The sequence below is a fragment of the Leptonotus elevatus genome, chromosome 6 (assembly GCF_054856555.1).
Source record: "Leptonotus elevatus isolate MCC_2025b chromosome 6, RoL_Lele_1.0, whole genome shotgun sequence".
In the NCBI taxonomy this organism is placed as follows: domain Eukaryota; kingdom Metazoa; phylum Chordata; class Actinopteri; order Syngnathiformes; family Syngnathidae; genus Leptonotus; species Leptonotus elevatus.
In genome coordinates, this window is record NC_141244.1 from 13,334,549 (window position 1) to 13,356,062 (window position 21,514).

Consider the following 21,514-nt stretch of genomic DNA (forward strand, 5'->3'; position numbering starts at 1 on the left):
TATATTTTTGAAATCTTTGCAACTGCGTTCTGTTAAATGTAATACATTAGCTAACGACAAGGCATTTTCATAATTAAATTCATTTTATTAGCGATAAAATACACAAGCTATCAGTACTGAAATAATTCATTTCAACTTTGACTTCAGTTTTTTATGTACATAGCATCCCATCTGAAGAAACCTTTATTTATAGGGAATCCACTAATTCAAATTTTTCAGCAATGTGAATTTCAAGTGTGAGATTTGAGTGTTTTTTTTTTTTTAAACAATAACACAATCAAACCATGCCGTATAATAATGGTCAAAGAAAATCAAATGCTAATAGCCTTGGTTTACTTACACCTGTACCTCAACAAGGGCTCAGGTGCTTCATCGCTTACCTAGTCACTGTGCTTTTACTGCCTCTACACTTTTCATCTTAGGAACTAATGAAGGCACAAAATGAGCACATATGACCCCAAAGTACACAAATAATTTATTCTTGAGACTAAACCATGATGGACAGACACACACACACACGGGTGAGGTTGATCAACAATAAAATAACCTGACGTAAATAATTGATGTTCATTTCAAGATAGGAGTTAAAGACAGAATATTTTAAAATTTTGATTTCAAACATTCACACAAACAACTTTCCTCCTGTGTGACAGACTTGAAAGGACAAGTGCATTCTGAAAGATGCAGTGCGTAGAAGAATCTACCTCTATATTCACACAAACATCTAAATGAAAAAATTTAACTGGCTGCACCGCCTCCAGATAAACCAACCAAGACACACTTCAAAACAAACTCATGTACACATAATTGAATTTGGGTTAAAATGCATCCACATCTTTTGGTCCATGCTGGTTTAGCTTTCTTTAGCTGCTACCGTCCTTCCATCAGCATGTTATTGCAGTAAAAAGATCGCCGTCTGCCCATCGAGTGCAATCACTTAAGTACTGAGTCAGTGTAGCCTTGTATCAGCTGGAAGGACACCTGGTGCTGGATGAGGTCGGGAAGGGATGACTTTTAAGGCTCCTGAAGGCGCTCGTCTCTCGTCGTCTTCTTCTGCCCTACCAAGCTGGCCCTGTGTGAACTTTAAGACACAGTGTGCGTGTACGTTTTGCGCCGTTTCCTGTCCTTCAGTATGTCTCTGAGTCCGAGTCGTTGAGCTCTTCATCTTTGTAGAAGACATCATGATGGCTAATGTTGTTGAAGCTGCAGTAGGAGGTGTGCTGGCCGCGCAGCACAGGCAGGCTATCGAAGGTGACGCTCTTGGAGGGGCTAGTGGTGTAGTGGTTAATGGCACTGAAAGGAAGGGTAGGGGCCGGGGTGCAGGGGGACACAGGCATCATGGTGGCCAGGATGAGGGCGAGGCAGTCTGCCACGTCTTTGTTGGGGGCACAAGCCAAGGCGGGTGTGTAACCTGAGGGAACGACCACACTCCATATTGTAAAACTTCAACACTTATCTATTTCTAGAATGTCAGCCATATATTTACCATTCTCGTCGACTGCAAGGACACTGGCTCCCTTTGCGAGCAGCTCTTGCACCACTACCGTCAGGCCATTCCTTGCAGCAACATGCAGAGGCCTTGAATTAAAAGAACAAGGACTGGGTAAAAGGTCAAGTTGCAAGGGGGCGGATTTTTTTTTTTTTATCCCATGGGGCGTTTCACAAAGAAAGTTGGACAAGGTTCATGGAAATTACTGAGAATAAATAAACTGAATATTTATATCATAAGCACTAGCAGACATGCATGTAAATAATAATAAAAAATAAATAGTGTGATATTCCCCCCCCTCAATTTTCAAACTGTGATTTAAATCCAGCAGAGTGATGTAGCTGTTTCTTCTGCCCCTGATGTGGGTATGAATGTGAGTGAATCGTTTTTTGTCTATACATGATGTGACCTGTGATTCACTAGTAACCAGAATGTACCCCGCCTCAGTCAGCAGGGATAGCCATCTCATTCCCAACCCTAACAAGGTCAAGAGCAATAGAAAATGGATGGACTGATTGTTGACTTATTTTCATGTTAAACTTTACTAAGAAAGATAAGTCTATAAACCCTAACACTTTAGACAAACCTGAAGTTTACTCCCTTAAGAATTTTGCAGCCCAAGTTTAACCGATTGTTTAGAGACAGATATACACCAAAACTATTGCAAGTGATACATACGTCTGTAAGGCGGCATTCGTGGCATTTATGAGGTTTCTGTCTGTAATCTTCTCCAATATCAACAAGGCACTGGTTTCATGTCCCTGTGAAAGGAAAGAGGAGTTTTATTGGTGCTAAAAATGACCAAGCAACATTAAACAGCGTCCCTTTAGCGTACACATGCAAGGACACCCTATGTCTTAGCATGCAACACAGCCCTCTAGCGGTGATAAACTGTACTGACCTTACTGCAGGCAAGATGAAGCGCAGTGTTCTTCACCTCATCCTGAAGCGTGAGATCTGCTTTTGCACTGCTCACCAGGAGCTCTTACAATTGAGAATGGCACACAAAGTAAACTCAGTAACATTCTGATGAGTTGGCCTCTCAGATATATTTAGCTGGCGTCAGGAAAAAAACCTTACATCTCCAAAGCTTTCATTTTTCATGAAACCACTGAAAAACTGTACGCTTGTTGAGCCATTAACATGGCATTGTCAAAGACAGCAAGCCATTATAGATGCTTTAGAATATTTTAGTAGGGCCACAATTTGTTAAAATAACAGACTCAAGTAGCATGGATTTGTAAAAAAAAAAAAAAATTGGAACATTGGAAGTTTCAGCCCGACGCCAAGTGATGCTTGTGTGCAGCCAGCATACCAACTGCGTTGGTTTGGCCGTTCTCAGCAGCCATCATGAGCGGGGTCTTCCCTGCGGCATCCACACTGTTGACCTCAGCATTGTGGCTCAACAACAGCTGCAGACACTCAACATGGTCAGTGAAGGCTGCGGCATGCAGAGGAGTCCTGGACAAAAAAAACAGATGACAAAAATCAAGGTTTATGAACTGAGAAATTTTAAGAATGTTTATCCAGCATTTTAAGTTCCTTTCACACTGAAGATTTTACCTGTTTTTGCTGTCTTTGGCATTGACAATAGCGGGGCCCATGGTGTCTATAAGCATCTCAGCAGCACCTTCATTGTCACGGATCCTTAAGAGAGAAAGCATTTTTTTCCCCCCCTCTTTAAATGCCCGTAATGTGGTTTTACCTTCTGTCAATTACTGTAATGATCGGCTAACTTACACAGCACAGTGGAGGGGGGTGAAGAGATTGCCTTCTGCTTTTTGGAAAACCTCTTGTTCCAGCAGAACCTCCACACATGTATCGTGACCTTTAAGAAAGAACACAAGGTCATTGTCAATCTTTAATCATTTATATCATGGCTTGAAATAAACAGTTTCGCATCACAGTCTTGGAGTCAAAATTGTCATTTTGCACCTCATATACACACTGAAAAGCAAAATTGCAAGTGGACTTAATGTGCTTATATCACATACGAGCAGGAAGTGAGAGGCGGAAGGGAAGCTATTTGGTTGACTGTGCGGGAATAAGTGTTGGAACATTTGAGTATTTTAAAGTGTGCTTAAAACCCTTAAAGAACAAAAGTGCCACAAATACTGCAAAAAGTCAAATGAGTATTTCTTATAGTGTAATTCTGTATCGGATCTGGAAGCTACCGTCCCGCGATGGAGGAGTTTTAATGCAAGTGTTTTTCATAGAAATGTTTACTGTAGTTAAAACGTATGCAATTGCAGTAGTAAACTTAAGTGCACTCCTACAATTTTGGCTTATTTCAGTCATAGGAATGAAACTGCGTTCCAAACTGCCCCGGTATTAGTCAACTTATAAACATGTCTAACTATAGTCCATTTCTTTTTTGAATCCACATACCATTGTAGCAGGACCAGTGCAGCGGTGTGTAGCCTTGGCTGTCTGTTAACACTGGAGGTGTTTCCACTGACTGGGCAGCATGCAGCAGGCCTCCCAATACACCAATGTGTCCGCATGCAGCTGCCAGGTGGATGGGTGTGCGGCCTTTACAGTCTTGCACCAAGAAGCTGGCGCTATGCTGAAGCAAAGCTTCCACGCATTCCTCATGACCAGTAACAGCCTGCAAATAGAATAGCATTAAGAAGAGATAGGAGTGTTGTTACATATTGAAACGATGGATTTTTTAAGCTTTAATTACATGCGTGGTTGTTTTCACAGAGAAAAAAAGAGAGAGAAAGGTACACTCACTCCTCTATGCAGGGCCGTCCTACCCCACTTGTCTTTGGCTTCCACACCGGCTCCCTTATTAAGCAAAGAATATACACAGTCTGTGTGTCCACTTAGAACTGACAGCATCAAAGGGGTTCTAGGAATTTGCAAGAAAAATATGTTAAATTGTACATATAGACAGACTCACATCTTGGACCACGACAGCAAATAAATAATGACTTACTGTCCGTTACCGTCTTGAATGTCCACTGCACTTTGAAGATCAGCATTTCCAATCAGCAAACGTAAACATTCTGAATGACCATTAGTAGCTGCGAGGGATTGATGAACAGTTCATTTGTATTATTGGGTGAATTTATACATTTCAAAGTACAAAAGTAAACCCACTCACCTGCAGCATGAATTGGGGTTCGCTTTAAGGTGAAGTCTTTGACCAAGATGGAGGCACCCTGGTTTATTAAAACATCCACACACTCCACATGGCCCTTAAATGCAGCCAAGTCTAAAGGTGTTCGTCCCTGGCTGTTTCTCACATCCAGATCCAACAGCGACTGCACCAGAACCTCCATGGCTTGGTGGTGACCGTGGTACGCCTTAACACCACAAATAAATGTCCAAATATTAGATATAAAAAAGACATTTTTATTTTTATTTTTTTTTAGTGCTAAAAATTTGACTTACAGCAAGGTGCAAAGGGCTTATGGGAGCTCGGACTTCAGAGTCATTGAGGATGTCTGTTCCTGAGGTTTCCATTAACTGATAATATAAATAATTCATGTTTTTTTGTTAGCTATGGAGCTCAGAATCACACTAATGCACAATACGTTCAAATACAGCATTTCCTCAAATAATGGCCTACAGCACTTACCGTTTATTCAAATGAGAAGAGTACAAAGCATTTACAGTAGGAATGTAACAATAACGGCAATATCGTGATATTGCGATATTAAAACTGCCATAATATCTTAAAGGGAACGTAATATAGTCATTATGTGGAGGAACGCAATGTGTGTGTGCAATTATCAAGTGTTATTAGAGATTGTAGGTTGTTTATATGCATTGCTGTTATGTACAAAAGCACAATATTGTGTTAAAAATTTTTTTTAAGTATGAGCTTTTTTTCCTTGTTTTTACAAAATCATGACTTTTTTTTAATATCACCATCCTCCCAATTACAATTACTGTATTTTTCTAACTATGTGACAATTTTTTCATTGTTTGGCTGGTCATGATGTAGTGTTGCACGGGATACCGTTACCAGTACCGTACCTTGATGTTTTGGCGACAAACGGCTCGGTATCATTTTTTTCTTATTGCCGGTACTTAAAAAATAAATACGAGACCGCCCGCCAACTCTGTTTTAAAGGCAGGTACACATACACGCATGGCTTCACGCACTGAAGCGCTCGCTGGACGTGCACTCCTCGTTGAGAAGCATGAAGCGCTAATTAAGGCACCACGGGAGCGAGCAGAGTGGAAGCCACGCGACAGTATTGGCATTGCCTACGCATGTTTTCAATAAACACATGAAGAACACACGTGTGGTTTTCAATTTTCAGTTAAAAAAAAGTTTTGTAACAAGAGCAAATGTTTTTCGCGGAGAAGCAGAAGAAAAAGCAGCAATCATTCCTGCAGTGGACTCAAAGTGCGTTCAATGAACAGGCACAGTAGGAAATCACAGTTTTACATAGAAAAAGCTCAGACATTTGTAGTATTTAATTACGCATTTGATTAATTGGGAGCAGAATGGAGAAGAGCAGAGACATGCACGCACACTCAAGCAACGTCACATTGAGTCATTGGAGTGTCACTGTATTGCCAATATTTAAAACGGATGACATCAAATGCAGCCAAATACAGTACTTCAAGAATATGGCATGCAATGTGAAAGCACATACAGTATAAACACAAATATATACGTCCCAATATTTTGAATGATAAATTTAAAAAAATTATTTGAAGTTCTTTTGTCAGTTATTTTTGCTGCTTTTGCTGATGTTTTTGAGTTTTGTCGAGGTACCGTTTCAGTACCGGTATCGAGGTATTTCATGCAGGTATAGTATCAAAGTCAAAATTTTGGTATCGTGACAACACTACTCCGATGTGACTTGTATATATTAAAATTGGAGCGGTGATTGGGTCCCTAAAGAAAAAAAAATCCTGAAGGACTATTTGGATAACAACCTGATGACACATGAAGGAATGAATCTATTGTAGTGCAGGCCACAATCTGAGGATATTTCATTTGTACAGTAAAGACAATTCACAAATTCTACTCACCGCATCTAGAGGGGTTTCACTTGCAATCTAGAGTTATTGAAATTAAGCAAAAGCTTTGTCAATATAAGCAAGTACAGTGGGTATTACACAGCATGCAGTCAATAGTGATGCTCTCACCAGCTCTAGACAAAGGCGATGTCCATATGCAGAGGCATAATGCACAGCATTGTAGCCCTGATTGTCTCGGATCCCTGGATTTGCATCATTTCGCAGTAAATATTCCAGGCACCTGGAGCCACAACAGAGATGCTTTAGATCCTAAACTCAAGTATTTACCATATTCTTTAATTTGTTTCCATAAATTGGCGGGTCCCGTGACTTAAAACTCAGATGCAGCTTGTATATATTAAAATTAGAGCTGTGACTTTCATTCAAAATCCCCATTCCTTAATAGTGTCTCCTTTCTGACAGGTGGCATTCCAGCTGATTGGAAATTTCCACCTCTAACTACGGGGGGTATTCTGTCTAAAATGGCTTGCCGTGATGCAGTTATTGTGTCTTTTGGATGCCACCCTAAGGACTTACTATTTGCAGCACCAAAAAGGAGCAAGCACTAAAAGGCGAAATAACTGACCAGGATTCTACCTTTGGCCTTTCAAAATAGAACTCATTCAATGGTGTAAACACGATTATAGAACAGGGGACTCCAATGTTCTGGATCTTGGTTTTTGTTATTTAAAAAAAAAAAAAAACCTTGTGCAACTTGTGCTCTTTTTCTTCTTCAAGATGCATTTTTTGACTGGTGCGATTTATACCCGAGAGAGATTTAGTGTCGGAAAAATACGGCATTTAGTACTCAACAGTAATACAAATAAACTTTTCGGTTTTAATCACAAAAACACACACGTAATTAGTCGCCCATATATATTGCTGCTCCTTCTTGGTCCGAATTACAGTGACATCACATTTGTTACGTTGCCATAATTATCATGTTAAGCAATGCTTAGAGCGTTACTGACTTTCCGTCTGTGTCAGAAGCAGCAGCGTAGTGGAGCGGAGTGCATCCCCTCTCGTCAACATCATTCACGCTGGCCCCCGAGCCCACCAGCGCAAACAGACACTGGTAGTTACAGTTGGCAGCAGCATAATGCAGAGAAGTCCTGTAAAGGTAAACGTTGCTTAGCTGACTGTTTAAACCCCAAAACTACCGAAACACGATTAAACATCATCACAAACCTGCCAAAGCTGTCCTTTTTATTGAAATCTGCCCCCGTGTTGAGAAGTAGATTGAGACATTCCAGGTTTCTGCAAAGATATGTTAGGCGTGATTGATTGGAATATTTGTTGAAAAAAAAAAATCATCCAGCTGTAATGACGCTCACCCTCCAGCAGCTGCAGCATGTAAACAAGTCCTTCCAAAGTCATCAGGTGTGTCTATATCAAAACCTGATGAAGAAAAAAAAAAGATGAGTATGCAACTTTTGTGAATGATTGAATTTTGTAGTAAAGTTACCTGAAGACAGAAGCTTTCGGCAGCAGTCAGAGAACCCACTGAGTGCAGCTAAATGCAGTGGGAACATACCGTGGACTCCTCGTCTGCAAAAACATTCATGGTTAGGGTGTCCTCATTGCATACAACACATGCTAATCACCGTAAAATATGGCATGTCCACATAATGAAAGATCCTACTGTGAAGGGAACTCATTTACAACACGTGGTCAATTTTCCCACTTTAAATCATCTGAGATTTATGAACCATCTGATGATTTATGTTCTTTGGTAATGCTGTCGCCGTTGGCCACAATGTAAGCAAGCGATAAGCAGAAAACTCCTTACTGTCCTTGCGAACATTAGCATCTAATAACTAAGATAATTACGGTTTTAATGGTACTTTTTTTCTGGTGAGAAAAAAAGAAAAGTGTTTAGGGGGCCACTATTTGAGGAAATAAACCGATTATTTTTGCTGCTGTAGTTTGCAGTAGTGTAGACCTGCACATCACCATATTGTGAGGTGATAATATAATTTTGGTTACCTTATTCAGCGACAGAGGGAAAAATATGAACATCTTAATGGGTGGCAGTGCAGTGTGACTAACTCCTAACAACAAAACTATGCAAACTGTCAAACTATATCTCTCTGATTGAATTGAGTGGATCGTTTTATTCATAACTTTATATCTAGTGCATCTGTGGAGAGGGTATACTCACTTGGCAGTGTCAGCTCTGTTGGCAATGAGCGTGTTGATGAGCAGCTCGTGACCGTATCGTGCTGCAATATGCAGCGGCGTATTTCCATTCTTATCCTCACAGTCAACCTCAGCACCTTAAGTGGGGGGAGGGGTGGGGAGATAAAAATCAATGAACCTTTTGAGCTGAAGTTATACAATAGTTGCTCATTTACTCTCCAATGACAAGACAACTTTCAAACGGTTTCGGAGAAGCTCACCATTTTCAATGATAGCTAGAGACCTTGAGAATCTTCCATGGATTGCTGTCATGTGGAGGGGAGTCTTTCCATCCTTACTCTAAATTAAAACAGAGCCTTACTGGTGAAAATGAGCAACTTTTCAAAAAGGTTTTTAGGCTTAACTATGCAGTTGTTGAACAGGTAATTGGATTTGCTTGTTCAAGACTGTTACTCTAATTCTAATCCAGAAGGCATCTTCAACTTTAAATTTTGTAGTTGTGGAGTTTCGCTATTTATGCCTCTGGTGGGTGTGACCAAGTATGCAATCTGCTTAAACTTTGCCTTAACACCACTTACTTTCAATTTACCAAATGTTTCTCCAAGTAAAAATATGGTTGTGCTACGCACTTACCAGTCTCCCCCATTGTGGCCAACATGCACATGGAAGAAATAAAAAAGGCACTCCACCTTTAGAATAATTAAACCCAGCCACTGGTTCAGGTATGTTGACGCCAAATGGGTTAAGACAAAGCTTGCAAAGTAGATTTGTTCACTAATCACATCATCTCTGGCGACAAAGACGTCCAATTCATTCGGGAAGACTTCTCGGGTAGCACATTCCAGTTTCTGCACTACAGTATGAGGCGAAGGACAGAAACCGCAATACTGAGGTCTAAACAAAAGTACCCAGACAGATCAGTAACTTCTCATTGACTCTCATCATCAACTAGAACACAAACTATGCTTTATCAAAACCCTCAAGGACAGAGCAGAGAATATCCCTACCACCAAGAATGGAAGACAGAAGAAGCAAATACACATCAGGAAGACTCTTACTAACAATGGATATCCTAACTGGGCCTTTGCCAAACCAGCTAGGAAAAGGTCACTACACCCGAGCTTGAAAACAATCAGCTATTTAAGGGTGCTTTTCGGGGTGTGTAGAATATTCGAGAGCATTTCATTATCAAGAAGTTACGGTAGATTGCAAAATTCATGCAGTGCCAGAGATTACAAATACTTTTTTGGGGATATGCGCTGATAAAGTTTCACGCACCTTGATATTGACATCAGCCCCATTGCAGACAAGCAGCTCGAGACATAGCTTGCCCTGCCGGGAAGCAGCGGTAAAGTGGAGGGGAGCAAAACCCTTCTCGTTCACCTGGTTGACATTTGCCCCACACTCTATGAGCTCATTCACCACCACATCTTGCCCGTTGTAGCAGGCCACATGGAGTGGCGTGTTGCCGTACGCGTTAGGCTCATTGATCTAAAAACAATGCACACTTTTTATTAGATATCTGCTCTTTCGAAGAGATTTAAGCATAAAGCATTGACAGTCAAATAGTGGGTGGAACTCACATCTACCCCCAAGTCCAGGAGGTATTTGACAACACTGATCATCCCACTGGAGGCCGCTGCGTGCAGAGGTGTGTACGATTTCTTATCTTTGCAGGCCACTTCGGCACCATGAGATGCCAGCAGCTTTATCACCTCAATGTGACCTGAAGGTGCAAGTTATCCACAATACAGCATTCATGTATTATTTATGAAGGATGATAAAGCAAAGCTGTTAACATATGTAAATGCTTGTTTTATGATTAAATTTAACTGTAGAGGCTTTTAATCAGGTGTAAATGCATAAATCCATCCATCAAATGTAACAAAAATTGGAAACGTAATTACACAAACCAATGAAAAGAAATGTTTCTGGTAGGAAATGTGTAAAACATGCTCATCACCAGATAACAATGAAGTGTACTATATAATAACTTTGTTGCCTTCAAAGTTACGGTTTTATGTTACACAGAGCACTAATTACGTAACAGAAACAAGTGGATTTATTTTTACCCATGTAAGCTGCCCAATGGATTGCGCGCCGGTCTTTCTTGTCAAAGGCATTGATGTTGGCTCCTCTCGAGAGCAAGAGCCGCACCATCTGACAGCATCAGCAGGGACAGGAAAAAAAAGAAAAAGTGATTCATGGGGTGATCAACACTAGGAATTGAACGTTGCTGCATTTCAAAAGTCAATCGAAATGAAATGAAAACGCATTTCAATAGTTCTCCTCTAATGGATAAGTTAATCAGCCAAGCATAAATGATTGAAAGTATGTTAAATAAGGGCTGCAACAATGACTCAACATTTTTAAATAACTTCAATAATTGCTTTACAAATAAAGCTCGACACAAATCTCTGCCTCGAAGCTTCGCAATGATCATTTTTATACAAGAACTAAAGTTACCGAAATCGCACAAACCACCCCCTGTAGAAATTATGTGGCGCAATGTGGTGTAAATTGCAAAGATTGTCCAGTTTGGAATTATTTCAGACTAACTAGGAATATCAAGTACAATGTGTACTACCACAATCTATGGTGTCCAACACAGGGTAAGAGAGCAAATCAAGCTAGTATTACGGCATTGCTAGTTAGTAGAACATAATGTATTGCCGCCAAAGCCAGACCGAGCGTTTAAGGCGCTTTATTGAATAAACAGCAAGAAAACAAATCTTTAATGAGCACATTCGCACGTGAACTTCCACTTTTCACACCTCAAGCAGAGTCATTCAACATGCAGACATGCAGACAACGATTCAAAAAATATTTGATAGTTGTGGCTTTATTGTATAATTCTTCATTGCATTAGTCCGATGTAGACGCAATGTGTCAGTAAATTGATAGTGTGGGAAGGAATATTGAATGACAGAATTATTGGACCATTTAAAAAAAAATAATGGAAATCTCAATGCCAAAAACCAGCTTTACATATGGCAAGAAGATCGTTTTTCCATTCATGCTAAACAACACTATGCTAAAAGTTTACTCTTAGCAAGATGGCACTCTATCTTATATGTCAATGGTTTGATCAGGAGGAACGGCTTCATTTACCCCCAGATCTCAACATTTGATTCTAATCATTGGGGGTATTTGAAGGTCATGGCGTAACCGGAAAATAAACAAAACTTCACCAACGCCATTACGGACATAACTCCTGTTGTGCTAATACATATTTCATCAGAAGTAGAGGACAGATTGAAGTGTGTTATCAAAACAATTTTGTTATAAACAGAACAAATGAGTACACCCTCTTGAACAAGTAAGGTTTCACTACAGTAAGGCAGCTTGACTAATGCTTGGGAATTAATACTTGATTAGACCAGGCATTTCCTCCCCTAAAATAACTAATCCACATGAAAGTACATGCATCCGGCAACGAGAGTTAGATGGGTGCAGCACACAAAGAAAGTATTGAAACATGTTAATCACTATGGATTTCATCACCCCAACCTTCTTGGTTTGTGTAATTTTAGTAACGTGATCAGCGGGAATCTCCAACATTGGCACGCCGCACGTGATTTTACTATCATACGATTTTTTCCCATTAGCCATGACACCAACTTGTGGTTTCTTAGAGCATTACAGGAAGAACACAAAAGCATGCTAAGGATAAGTTTCTCCCCAAAAAAGCACATGGGTGAATTTGCAAATAGGTGAAGCGTCACTCTATTACCTCCAGGTGACCACTGAAGGCTGCATGGTGCAGTGCAGTCCGGCCAGCTCTGTCCGACACGTTCACATTGCTGAGCAGAGGGACGAGCGCTTCGGCGCAGCGGACTGCTTTGTTGGCCGCGGCTATGTGTAGCGGCGTCTGCCAGTTCTTGTCTCGGGCATTTACGTCTGCAGAATGTTTCAGCAATACTTGCACGGCCTCCTTCCACAAAATGTAACAAACTGATTAATATAATTTGACACATTTAATGTTCTGTGTGGTGCGCAGTCGCACGTGTCAGCGTATGGGGGACATTCTCATACCTCGCTACAGGAGGCAACCGCTCGGTGCAGAGGAGTGAGCCACTTGCTATCTTTGGCATTTACTCTGGCACCTACAACACAAGTCAGGGGACACTAGCAGTCAGACTATTTAAGGAAATTAATGATACAACTTGCAGTCGGTCACAAAATTTAACCTTGAGATAACTGTTCAAAATTCAAAGTTAAAAAAAACAAAGTAATAAAAGTCAAAATGACCCAAGGTGCAGCTAAACACGTAGCTAAAAGCAGCGTGTTGCTTGTCAGCTAGTGTTAGTGTGACCAAATTGTATTCATGTTAGATTGACTTTTGGTTGAATTATTGTGGAATCAATTTTTATTTTTTTTCAATTATAGCTTTAAATAGACTTTCACAGTGGTGTGGACATATTTTTGCAACAAATGAAAAATTGTTGAAAGCTACATATTTGTGTATGCACAAATGTCATTTGCAATAGTATATGAAAGTAACTTAAGGTATAAACAGTCATCTGTATTTGATCTAAAGAGCAACAAGTGTCACCATTCCCTGAGATATCAGACAGTGATTCCCTTGTAACCTCTAAAATGGTTACAAGATAATAAAATGAAATAAATGGTATTGAAAATAGGGGTGGTCAATTTGCTTAAATGAATAGGTTTGGAGTACAAGTCGTGAGACAATATTAATATTAGTATGTAGTGTTTAAAGGGAGTGACCACTTTACTCGTGTGCTGTACTACACAAATCACAACTTCTACTTTGCAATCTGCCACATAACTCAAAAAGCGATATGTTGCAAAATTAAACATACCTGAAAGGATCAGAAGTTCTATAATTTCTGCGTCTCCCAGGTAGGCAGCAGCATGGAGTGGCGTCCGCTTCTCATTGTCCTATAAGGAAAGAGAGACAGACTACTGTCAAATACAAGACGCTGCTGTTCCTGATGTGTGTTGAAAAAGTAAAAAGTTGTTCAGTCCCACAAAGATCACTCACGTAGTGTGTGTGTGTGTGTGTGTGTGTGTGTGTGTGTGTGTGTGTGTGTGTGTGTGTGTGTGTGTGTGTGTGTGTCACAGGAACACAAGCAAGATGAAAGAAACGGTTTGACTTAAGTAGTGAGGAATGCAACAAAAGAGAGGGCACATAACACTGCTAGTTTTACAATAAAAAAAAACAATTAAAGCATATAATAAAATCCAAGATTTTCAGAAATAAAAGGAAACGCAATCAGTGGCGATTACCTGGGCATTCACGTCCTCCTTTTTGAATATAAGTGAGCGCACTTCATCAGGGTCCACATTGAAAATTGCTTTCAGCAGAGCAGGCTGTGGAAGCAAAAAGCATCATTTAGCTTCTATTCCTTTCAAATGCTGACATGTAAGCATTTGCATGCATCTTAGCAGTAGTTCTCATTAAGTGAAAGCATCCAAATGGAACAAATGACAAACTAAACCCACAGACCTCATCCTGATTCCTCAGTATTAAGAAAGTTAGCGGGATCCTCTCGCTCAAGAATCACTACACACACCAGACACATCTGTTCAGTGTTATCAACCCCAAAACAGTTGTGTGATGTTAGAGGACCCAAAATGGAAGGAAATAGTTGATCTGGTATGACAATCCCAAACTACAGTAACAAATGCAAACCATGACCATCAATTTACATACTTAATCACTTGCACCATGAAAGTCTCATCCCAAGGTGACTTCTAGATTTATACCACAGTCATGTTAACAATCCTAGTTTCCATTCAAATACAATTAATTTGTTTCTTCCTCTGGTCGCTGAATCGGTGGAGGCTGATGTCTGTGGATCTCACTCTGCTTCATCTATCCTTCCTTCAGTCTTTCTTTTGGTCTCTTGAGGGCTCCCTAATCTGTTGGAACTTAGATGTTTCTGGAGTTGGTGAAACATTATGGTTTGTAACCCTGTGGGTAGTAGGTGGTGTCTGGTCAGTGCTGGATTACACTTTTCTTTGATCCTTCCTCGGGTCTCCTGACAACGTCAAGACTAGCGGGATTCTGAAGCATTCGGTTTAGGTGAAGGGTATGGGATTTAAATAGGTTTCAGGTGAATTAATGCACACACACACACAAAAAAAAGAGAAAGCAATGATGATGATCACACGTTGAATCGGTAAGATTACCGAATGAACAATACTGAGCTTTCTTCCCAAAAATAAATAATAATAATATTTTATTTGTCCATTTTCAGGGACAGAAGGTAATTTTGTTTGGAAGCGACTTTTATTTATGTTCACTCAGTGACAGTTTTGTTGTTACAAATGAATCCCGAAGGTACATTTTCTTAATTTATTGATGTTATATTTTTGAACATTTGATCACATTTCATTTTGCACCCGATGAGTACAAGCCACCTGATTTTGAGGATCTGCGAGTCTCAAACACATACCTCGGCAAAGTATTAATGAAAGAAAAAAGTGCACTCAAATTGTCTTTTTTCTTTCTTCTTTTGTAAACAAAACTATCACAACAGGACATATTTTATATGGCTTGTGGAGCAGTGGTTTGAACCAGCTAAAATATTAAAATCCTTTTTTGGGGGGGGGGGGGGACATCAGTTTTTCATGTGGCGTATTAAATGAGTTGTGTTCAATATAGCTCTATCCTTTCCACTGCGCAAAATGCTCAATTTGCATACGTTGCATAGTCTCAGCTTTCCACAATAAAATATTTCCATACAGAAGACATTAGCATTGATACATGACGCTAGCTTCACGTTAGCTTTCTGCAACAACTACCCGACCGTTTCCCCCACTGGCTGTGTTCACTCTGCTTGCTGTGTTGTGATGTTGTGTTGTATGAACGTTGTTTTTTCTCTCCACCTTTTAAAAAAATATTCCGGCAATATCGGTGTGCCTCTGGATCATTTTGTTGCTTTGTAGCCCTTAAAAATATATTTTTCAATTAAATAAAAACAAACGAACATCTTTCCCCCATGTTTCCGACCAGCTAAAAATGACATGATCGAGCCCGATTTCCGATTACGTGATATGTTGTGTTAAAGAAAGAGCCACTTGGTCTCCAACTGAAAATGATGTAATTGTCATTTGCACTTTGTTTTACTGAAAGGGAAAATATTGATTGACATGAAATACTTTTTTTTAGGACAAATTGGGGATAGAGTTTTAATTCAAGGCTAATGCACACGCAATTTTTATGCAACATTTCCACACACTAATTTGCCATGCTTGTGTTTAAAAAAAAGAGCTAAACACTGTTAATAAGAACATCTAAAATGTAGCGGCCTTTTTTTTTTTATCAGTCAGTAGCTCAGTTGTCAACTTGCAATAACTTTCCCCTCTCTGTAGGGTTTCAGTGGCCACACCCCCTACCCGTTCAGCCAATCACATCACTTAACTCTTGCATGAGTGATGATGAGGTGAAAAGAATGACTAAACATAAAAACGATACACAGATAGTGTATTTTATACACATTAGTCTACTCCTCTGAATCATTAAAAGAGACACATGATAATTACATCAAACACATCTTGGGTATTCCACATTCAAAGCAAATCTGCAGCCAGAGTCACTGGTTTGTCTTTTACGGTCTTTTAATAACAACCAGAGACAATTAAGTCACTCTGAAATGTCCAAAATGTGCAGGGCACAACAGATGCTACAAGGGTCAATTCAAGCTAACAAGTGGGCAGTTGTGCTTCTCACAGTGTCTCATGTTGCCACTCTGTGGGACAAATCTGCGTTTTGTTTTCAGCTGCGGGCTCCTGCTCAACTGCTGCAGGAGATTTTCTATACCCGTCCAGCAGCACAACTGCCCTGCTCCTTGTCTCATTCAAGGCCTTTAACACGTCACCATGGAGACAGCACTTTAAGCAGACACACTGACTAACAGATCATTAGAGCACATGATGACAAGAGGTATACACATGCGTGCTGTAAGAATAAATCCTTTCAACATGTAGTTAGCTGACACACAACACTAAATAGTCAATTAATCACAACAATCACAACTTGGTCCCTTGCATTATTGAAAATACAGATTTTGGCCAGACTTATATCGATTACAGGAGTGATTTAAAGATGTTATACTGTCAACAAAAATCGTACCATGTGCCCCAGTCAAATGGTATGCATGGGAGTTTTATTTTTTTTATTTTTAGCAGTTTATTATTAACTGGTTTCATCGTAGCGTCACAATATCCATAATTTCTATACCGCTTATCATTAACTGTTCCTTATTTGTTTACATATGCCGCAATGGCGCAGTTACTCCAAAAAAGCTAACAGCTAAAAAGGTTACCACGAAATGTCACAAACGCTTAAACGTCATTAGCTCTAGTCCTGTTGCTATGGTACGCGTCTCCAACAACGTTTTGACTGTCATTTACCAATAACTAAATTTAAAAGCAACCATTCAAGCCAATTTGCAATTGTTTCATATAGCACGGTAACTAGTCATGCCCTTCCTTATTAGCTGTGGAGAGGGGACTGGCTAATTGTTGGAGATGAGCAGTCTTGTTAGCAGGTTAGGACACATTCTGGTTGAGCATGGGTCCCCATGCATAAGTGATCACGGGCATCACCATTACGACAAAAGCTCTCCTCGGGTTTTGGTTAAACTGTGATGTCGTGGATGAACCTCTCGCATTTGATCCAAATTCAAGTGTCGCGCTACACGAAACGATTCGATATAACTAAATAGTCAATTACAGTCCGTTGGAAAAAAACTGAAATCGAAGCTAGCAGTCAAACGTTATCTGTAACTTAGCCTTCGCTTTTGGAACAGTGCTCTTACCTGGTCTCGAATTTTGAGAACCACCATATTTCTGTGGTTATAAGTGTTATCATGCAGACTTGTAAAGGGCTCGTCGACTCCTTGACAAACAAGTGTTTGATCTTGTTGCTATCTCTGCCGCTAGTCCGCTGGAGGCCTAGCGTGACGCTAGCTTAGCTACCTTGCTAGCCCCCTGGCCTGATTGCATGCAAGTAAACGAGTAGCGGAAACTCCATAACATTATCGCCGCCATATTCTACCTGCCAAAAACAAGCGTTTTCATTGGTCAAATTACTTTCCTGTGTTGAAGAAAGGAATCTATTGGTTGTTGCTGGTTGACGCATTTCAGCTGGATCGTTATGATTTGACAGCACGTGAGTTGTGGATTTTAAGTCGTGTTCTTGTCCAACTTCCTTGCTACTTTGAGGATTCCTTCGAATTGATGAGTTCTCTAAAGATGTTCCTATTAAATTTAGGCGAGTAACCACACAACTACGACAACAGTATTTTATTCACTCAATGCAGGAGTACTATTTTTCTGCTACATTAAAAACATGTTTCAGGCTCAGAAGCAATGTTACTCACTATTTTACATTTTATTTGACAGCAAATAGCATCGAATTGAATTAACATTCAGACGCATATATCTGTGTCAAATACAGTCAGTTAAGGTTGCCATTTGTTGTCTTTATTTGAGATTCTATTCCTGTACAGTTGTCCCTATCGATTATTCTCGCATTAAACGTTCAGAAAAACAAAACTTTATTCGGATCCCTCTGGCGGCCACATTTTGAAATGCTCCGTATAAGTTGCCCGTGTTGCGTGTATAATAAGTATATGTACTGTGTATTACTGTGTAGACTATTACATGATAAAAAGTTTATACTTCTTCTAAACTTTGGCATCCTCACACATTCCAAAAACATATGTTAAATTCATTGAAGACTAAATTGTTCATAGAGTGAGTCTATTTACGTGTGTGTATACTAAACACTATTAGACGTTGTCACGATGTCACCATTCTCGAGTAAATTTAGCTTTTTTCTTTCTTTCTTAAAAAAAAAAGTTATAACAATATCAATTACTATTTAAATACACCACAAAAACAACCAATGTGACTACAGACTACGGCAATCGCTTGGAAGGGGCTCTGAATTTCAGTTAGCCCATCTTATTATTTCATGCGGCAGAAGTGCAGAATAGCTGGCTCAGACATTTCCAGAAGCGCCAATTAATATAGTTACTTGGTTGTTTAATTTATTACTTATGGATGAGCAAGAACTCTGGATATCCAACAATCATTAAAGAGCCACCTAAAAAGCAGAGTTTCCATAATATGCCCCTTTTTTAAATCGAAGCTTAGTAGGACTGCAACACAAAAGACCGCTATTAATGTAAATCTTAAAAATGCATATAAGACCATTTGACGATTAAACAGTACATGTTCCATACATTGAATAATATGGTATTTTTAGTAACCAAGAGTAAATGTACTGTACTGTATCAAAAATGCTGTCTGTAGTAAGGTGTGCTTATTTGCAGTGATTATTCATTAAGTAAGGGGGTTTAGTGAGCATTGGAGATCCAGTGAAAGAATGTGGGTTATCCTTACCATGGGGCTGAACTTTCCAAGCTGGTCTCATGTTTCAAGGGCACGAAGGATTAAGAGGGAGCCCGTGGCAGCTATGCTTCTGATTTTAAATGTAGAAGGTAGGTCTTTGCTAGGGGGTACATCCTCTTGATCTGCTGCAAAACATTTTGTGAAGGCCACAGTAAATCTCAGTGGGAATGCTTTAACACTGAGAGGTATGGGGCGGAAGAGAGTTCCCACAAATTAAGTCAACTCAAAATTTTATTTTCAAAATGTTCTATGCACCCCAACTAGTCTAAACATGGTATTCTGATTAATATTGGGTTAGTGGAATATGAATTAAGCAGCAAAATCCACCCATTTTATCCATGTCATTGGGGCGGCCATTTTGCCACTTGTTGTCGATTGAAAATTACGTCACAGTGCCTAAAGCTTCAGCATGTGAACGTCACATGACCAAACCCAGAAAACAGGTGAGCCGTGACGGTTGTTGCATGCACCAAAAGTATTGCAACACATTTTATTTCAAATACAAAAAAACGATCAAATCAGTAACCCTGTGCACTTTTTACACATTAGAAATTGTAAACTGCAACAACCAAATTTAATGTAATTTTCAAATGATCACTTCTACATTAGTTCTAGGAAATCACAATGTCCTTTCACCAGTAAGTTATTTTTTACAATAGTCCTCGGGATATCTTTTGGTGACCTCCATCTGAGGTTTTATTATAATGGAAAGTCACTCACTGAGAAATGATGGGCCCTGACTGATTTTGTTCCATTCATGGCATCATGCATGGGTTGAAGCTCACCGCAGTGACATACAAGCAGGACCACGCTACCGGTGCCCTGAAATCCCGCTGCGCCCATGTCCGCGAACATCACACTTGAGGGATAGCAAACAGCTGGATGGTGTCGGTCCAGTGTGGAAAGAGCTGTCACTGCCATGTACCGTCATGAAGATGAGAAAAAAGCAGGAATAAAAAATAGACTTCAAGCAGGATGCATATCTCCAGAGGGCAGAATGAATGAACTTTGGTCGGAAAAAAAACAAAAAACATGTTGACATTTGATGAGTGGTTCTGTGGGAATTGTGTAAAGAGAGAACTTTGTTGTGCTCCTAGATCGAGGACATTTGTCCACTGAGCCCAACAGTAAAAGAAGAGACTGGCAAGAATGCTTTGAAGTGACAAATAAAAATGTGAGACTGTGAACAGCTGGAGATTTATGACAATGACAAATTTGTGTATTATCTGAACTAATCACTTAGGGCCTCACTCCTTTACCCAAATTTCCCACCAGTGGGAAAGTGCTCAAATGAGTCACACTTAACAGTACACCTGCTCAAAAGATGAGGTAAAAAAAACAAAAAACATTTTCTTCACAATCACATTAGTTTTCAGAATTTGTAGAATTGTACTTTGGAGAATGTTTAATAGCCTACAGCTATAATATTGGCTATCACATTAACTCATTCACTGCCATCGACGGCTACAGACGTCAAAAATTCATTTTAACAATTTTTTTTATCAGTTTGTTAACAAGAGTATGAAAACCTAGAATTGTTTTAAATTGTATATTTAGAACAGATATTAAATCGTGAGTTAACTAGTAAAGTCATGTGACAAATTTTAATCGCCTGACACCCCTCATTTTTTAAATAATCTTTTATTTTTTAAATCTTAAAAAAAAATAATAATAATAATATAAAAATTTAGGGGTGTCAGGTGATTAAATTTTTTTATTTTATATTAATTAATCCCATGACTTCACTTGTTAACTCACGATTAATACCAAATTTTATATCTGTTCTAAATGTGCAATAAAAACAATCTAGGTTTTCATACTCTTGTTAACAAAAGTGGAAAAAAATTGTTAAACTAAATATAAATAGTTACGTCTATAGGCGTCAATGGCAGTGAAGAGTTAAAACAAAAAGGTCAGATTACAGCAGTAGGACAATCCCAACACTGCCTTTTGTGTATTTTACATGGGGCAATGTGGCCCACTGCAGGTTGCGTCATCAAAACATCGCACAATAGAAATTCAATGTTTAATTTTAAAGTGGTGGCATTGTTTAAACTATTGTATCTGCCATAATGTAAAATATTATATAATACATATTACATACATTAAATAATTCCTTGGTTTACTAAATTCTGTTACAAAGGTAGCAACGCAACCCGAAACTGCACAAGTAGAGTAAATATTATGTGGAAAACACTTCTAGGCCATAAATAACACAACAATTCAATTAAAAACAGTTTGGCAGTACCTGAGCGTGTCTTATTATGCTGCATGACAATGTATTATGCTGCTGCACAAACTAGTTCATTATACCCTTCCATCCATCCAAAGTAAAAATAAAAAATGCAGGTGCAACTGCCTTCCGCAGTTCTACACGCCTATGTGTAAGCCGATGCAAATGCCCAACTCAGTTTCTGGCTAACAGACACCAAACTGGTCTAGTGGTCTGCATAATAAATTTCCTTTAAAGACAACAAACATTGATGTTGCACTTTCCTAAAAACAAAA

At 39.4% G+C, this 21,514-nt stretch overlaps 1 protein-coding gene across 1 annotated transcript; it reads right to left on the reverse strand.

The window, feature by feature from the left end:
• Positions 1-452: 452 nt before the first annotated feature.
• Positions 453-17,618, reverse strand: ankrd28b (ankyrin repeat domain 28b). Its single transcript, XM_086078584.1, has 28 exons — positions 17,407-17,618; positions 13,868-13,951; positions 13,441-13,519; positions 12,650-12,720; positions 12,348-12,548; positions 10,687-10,774; positions 10,198-10,340; positions 9,893-10,105; positions 8,875-8,953; positions 8,637-8,751; positions 7,941-8,023; positions 7,810-7,873; positions 7,664-7,732; positions 7,447-7,587; positions 6,605-6,716; positions 6,488-6,514; positions 4,889-4,963; positions 4,599-4,800; positions 4,431-4,518; positions 4,226-4,343; positions 3,878-4,097; positions 3,230-3,317; positions 3,053-3,136; positions 2,805-2,950; positions 2,391-2,473; positions 2,168-2,250; positions 1,487-1,578; positions 453-1,411 (listed from the first exon to the last, which is right to left on the reverse strand). The coding sequence occupies exons 1-28, from the start codon at positions 17,431-17,433 to the stop codon at positions 1,128-1,130; spliced, it is 3,159 nt and encodes a 1,052-aa protein (XP_085934710.1). The 5' UTR covers positions 17,434-17,618; the 3' UTR covers positions 453-1,127.
• Positions 17,619-21,514: the final 3,896 nt, after the last annotated feature.

What these genes read in the sequence shown, in the direction of transcription:
- ankrd28b (XM_086078584.1), bottom strand. Translation starts at nt 17,433, where the DNA reads ATGGTGGTTCTCAAAATTCGAGACCAG. An exon ending in AAAAAGGACAGCTTTGGCAG is followed by an intron (nt 7,588 to 7,663) that starts GTTTGTGATGAT and finishes TTACCTTTACAG; the next exon opens with GACTTCTCTGCATTATGCTG. An exon ending in ATTCAAGACGGTAACGGACA is followed by an intron (nt 4,344 to 4,430) that starts GTAAGTCATTAT and finishes GCAAATTCCTAG; the next exon opens with AACCCCTTTGATGCTGTCAG.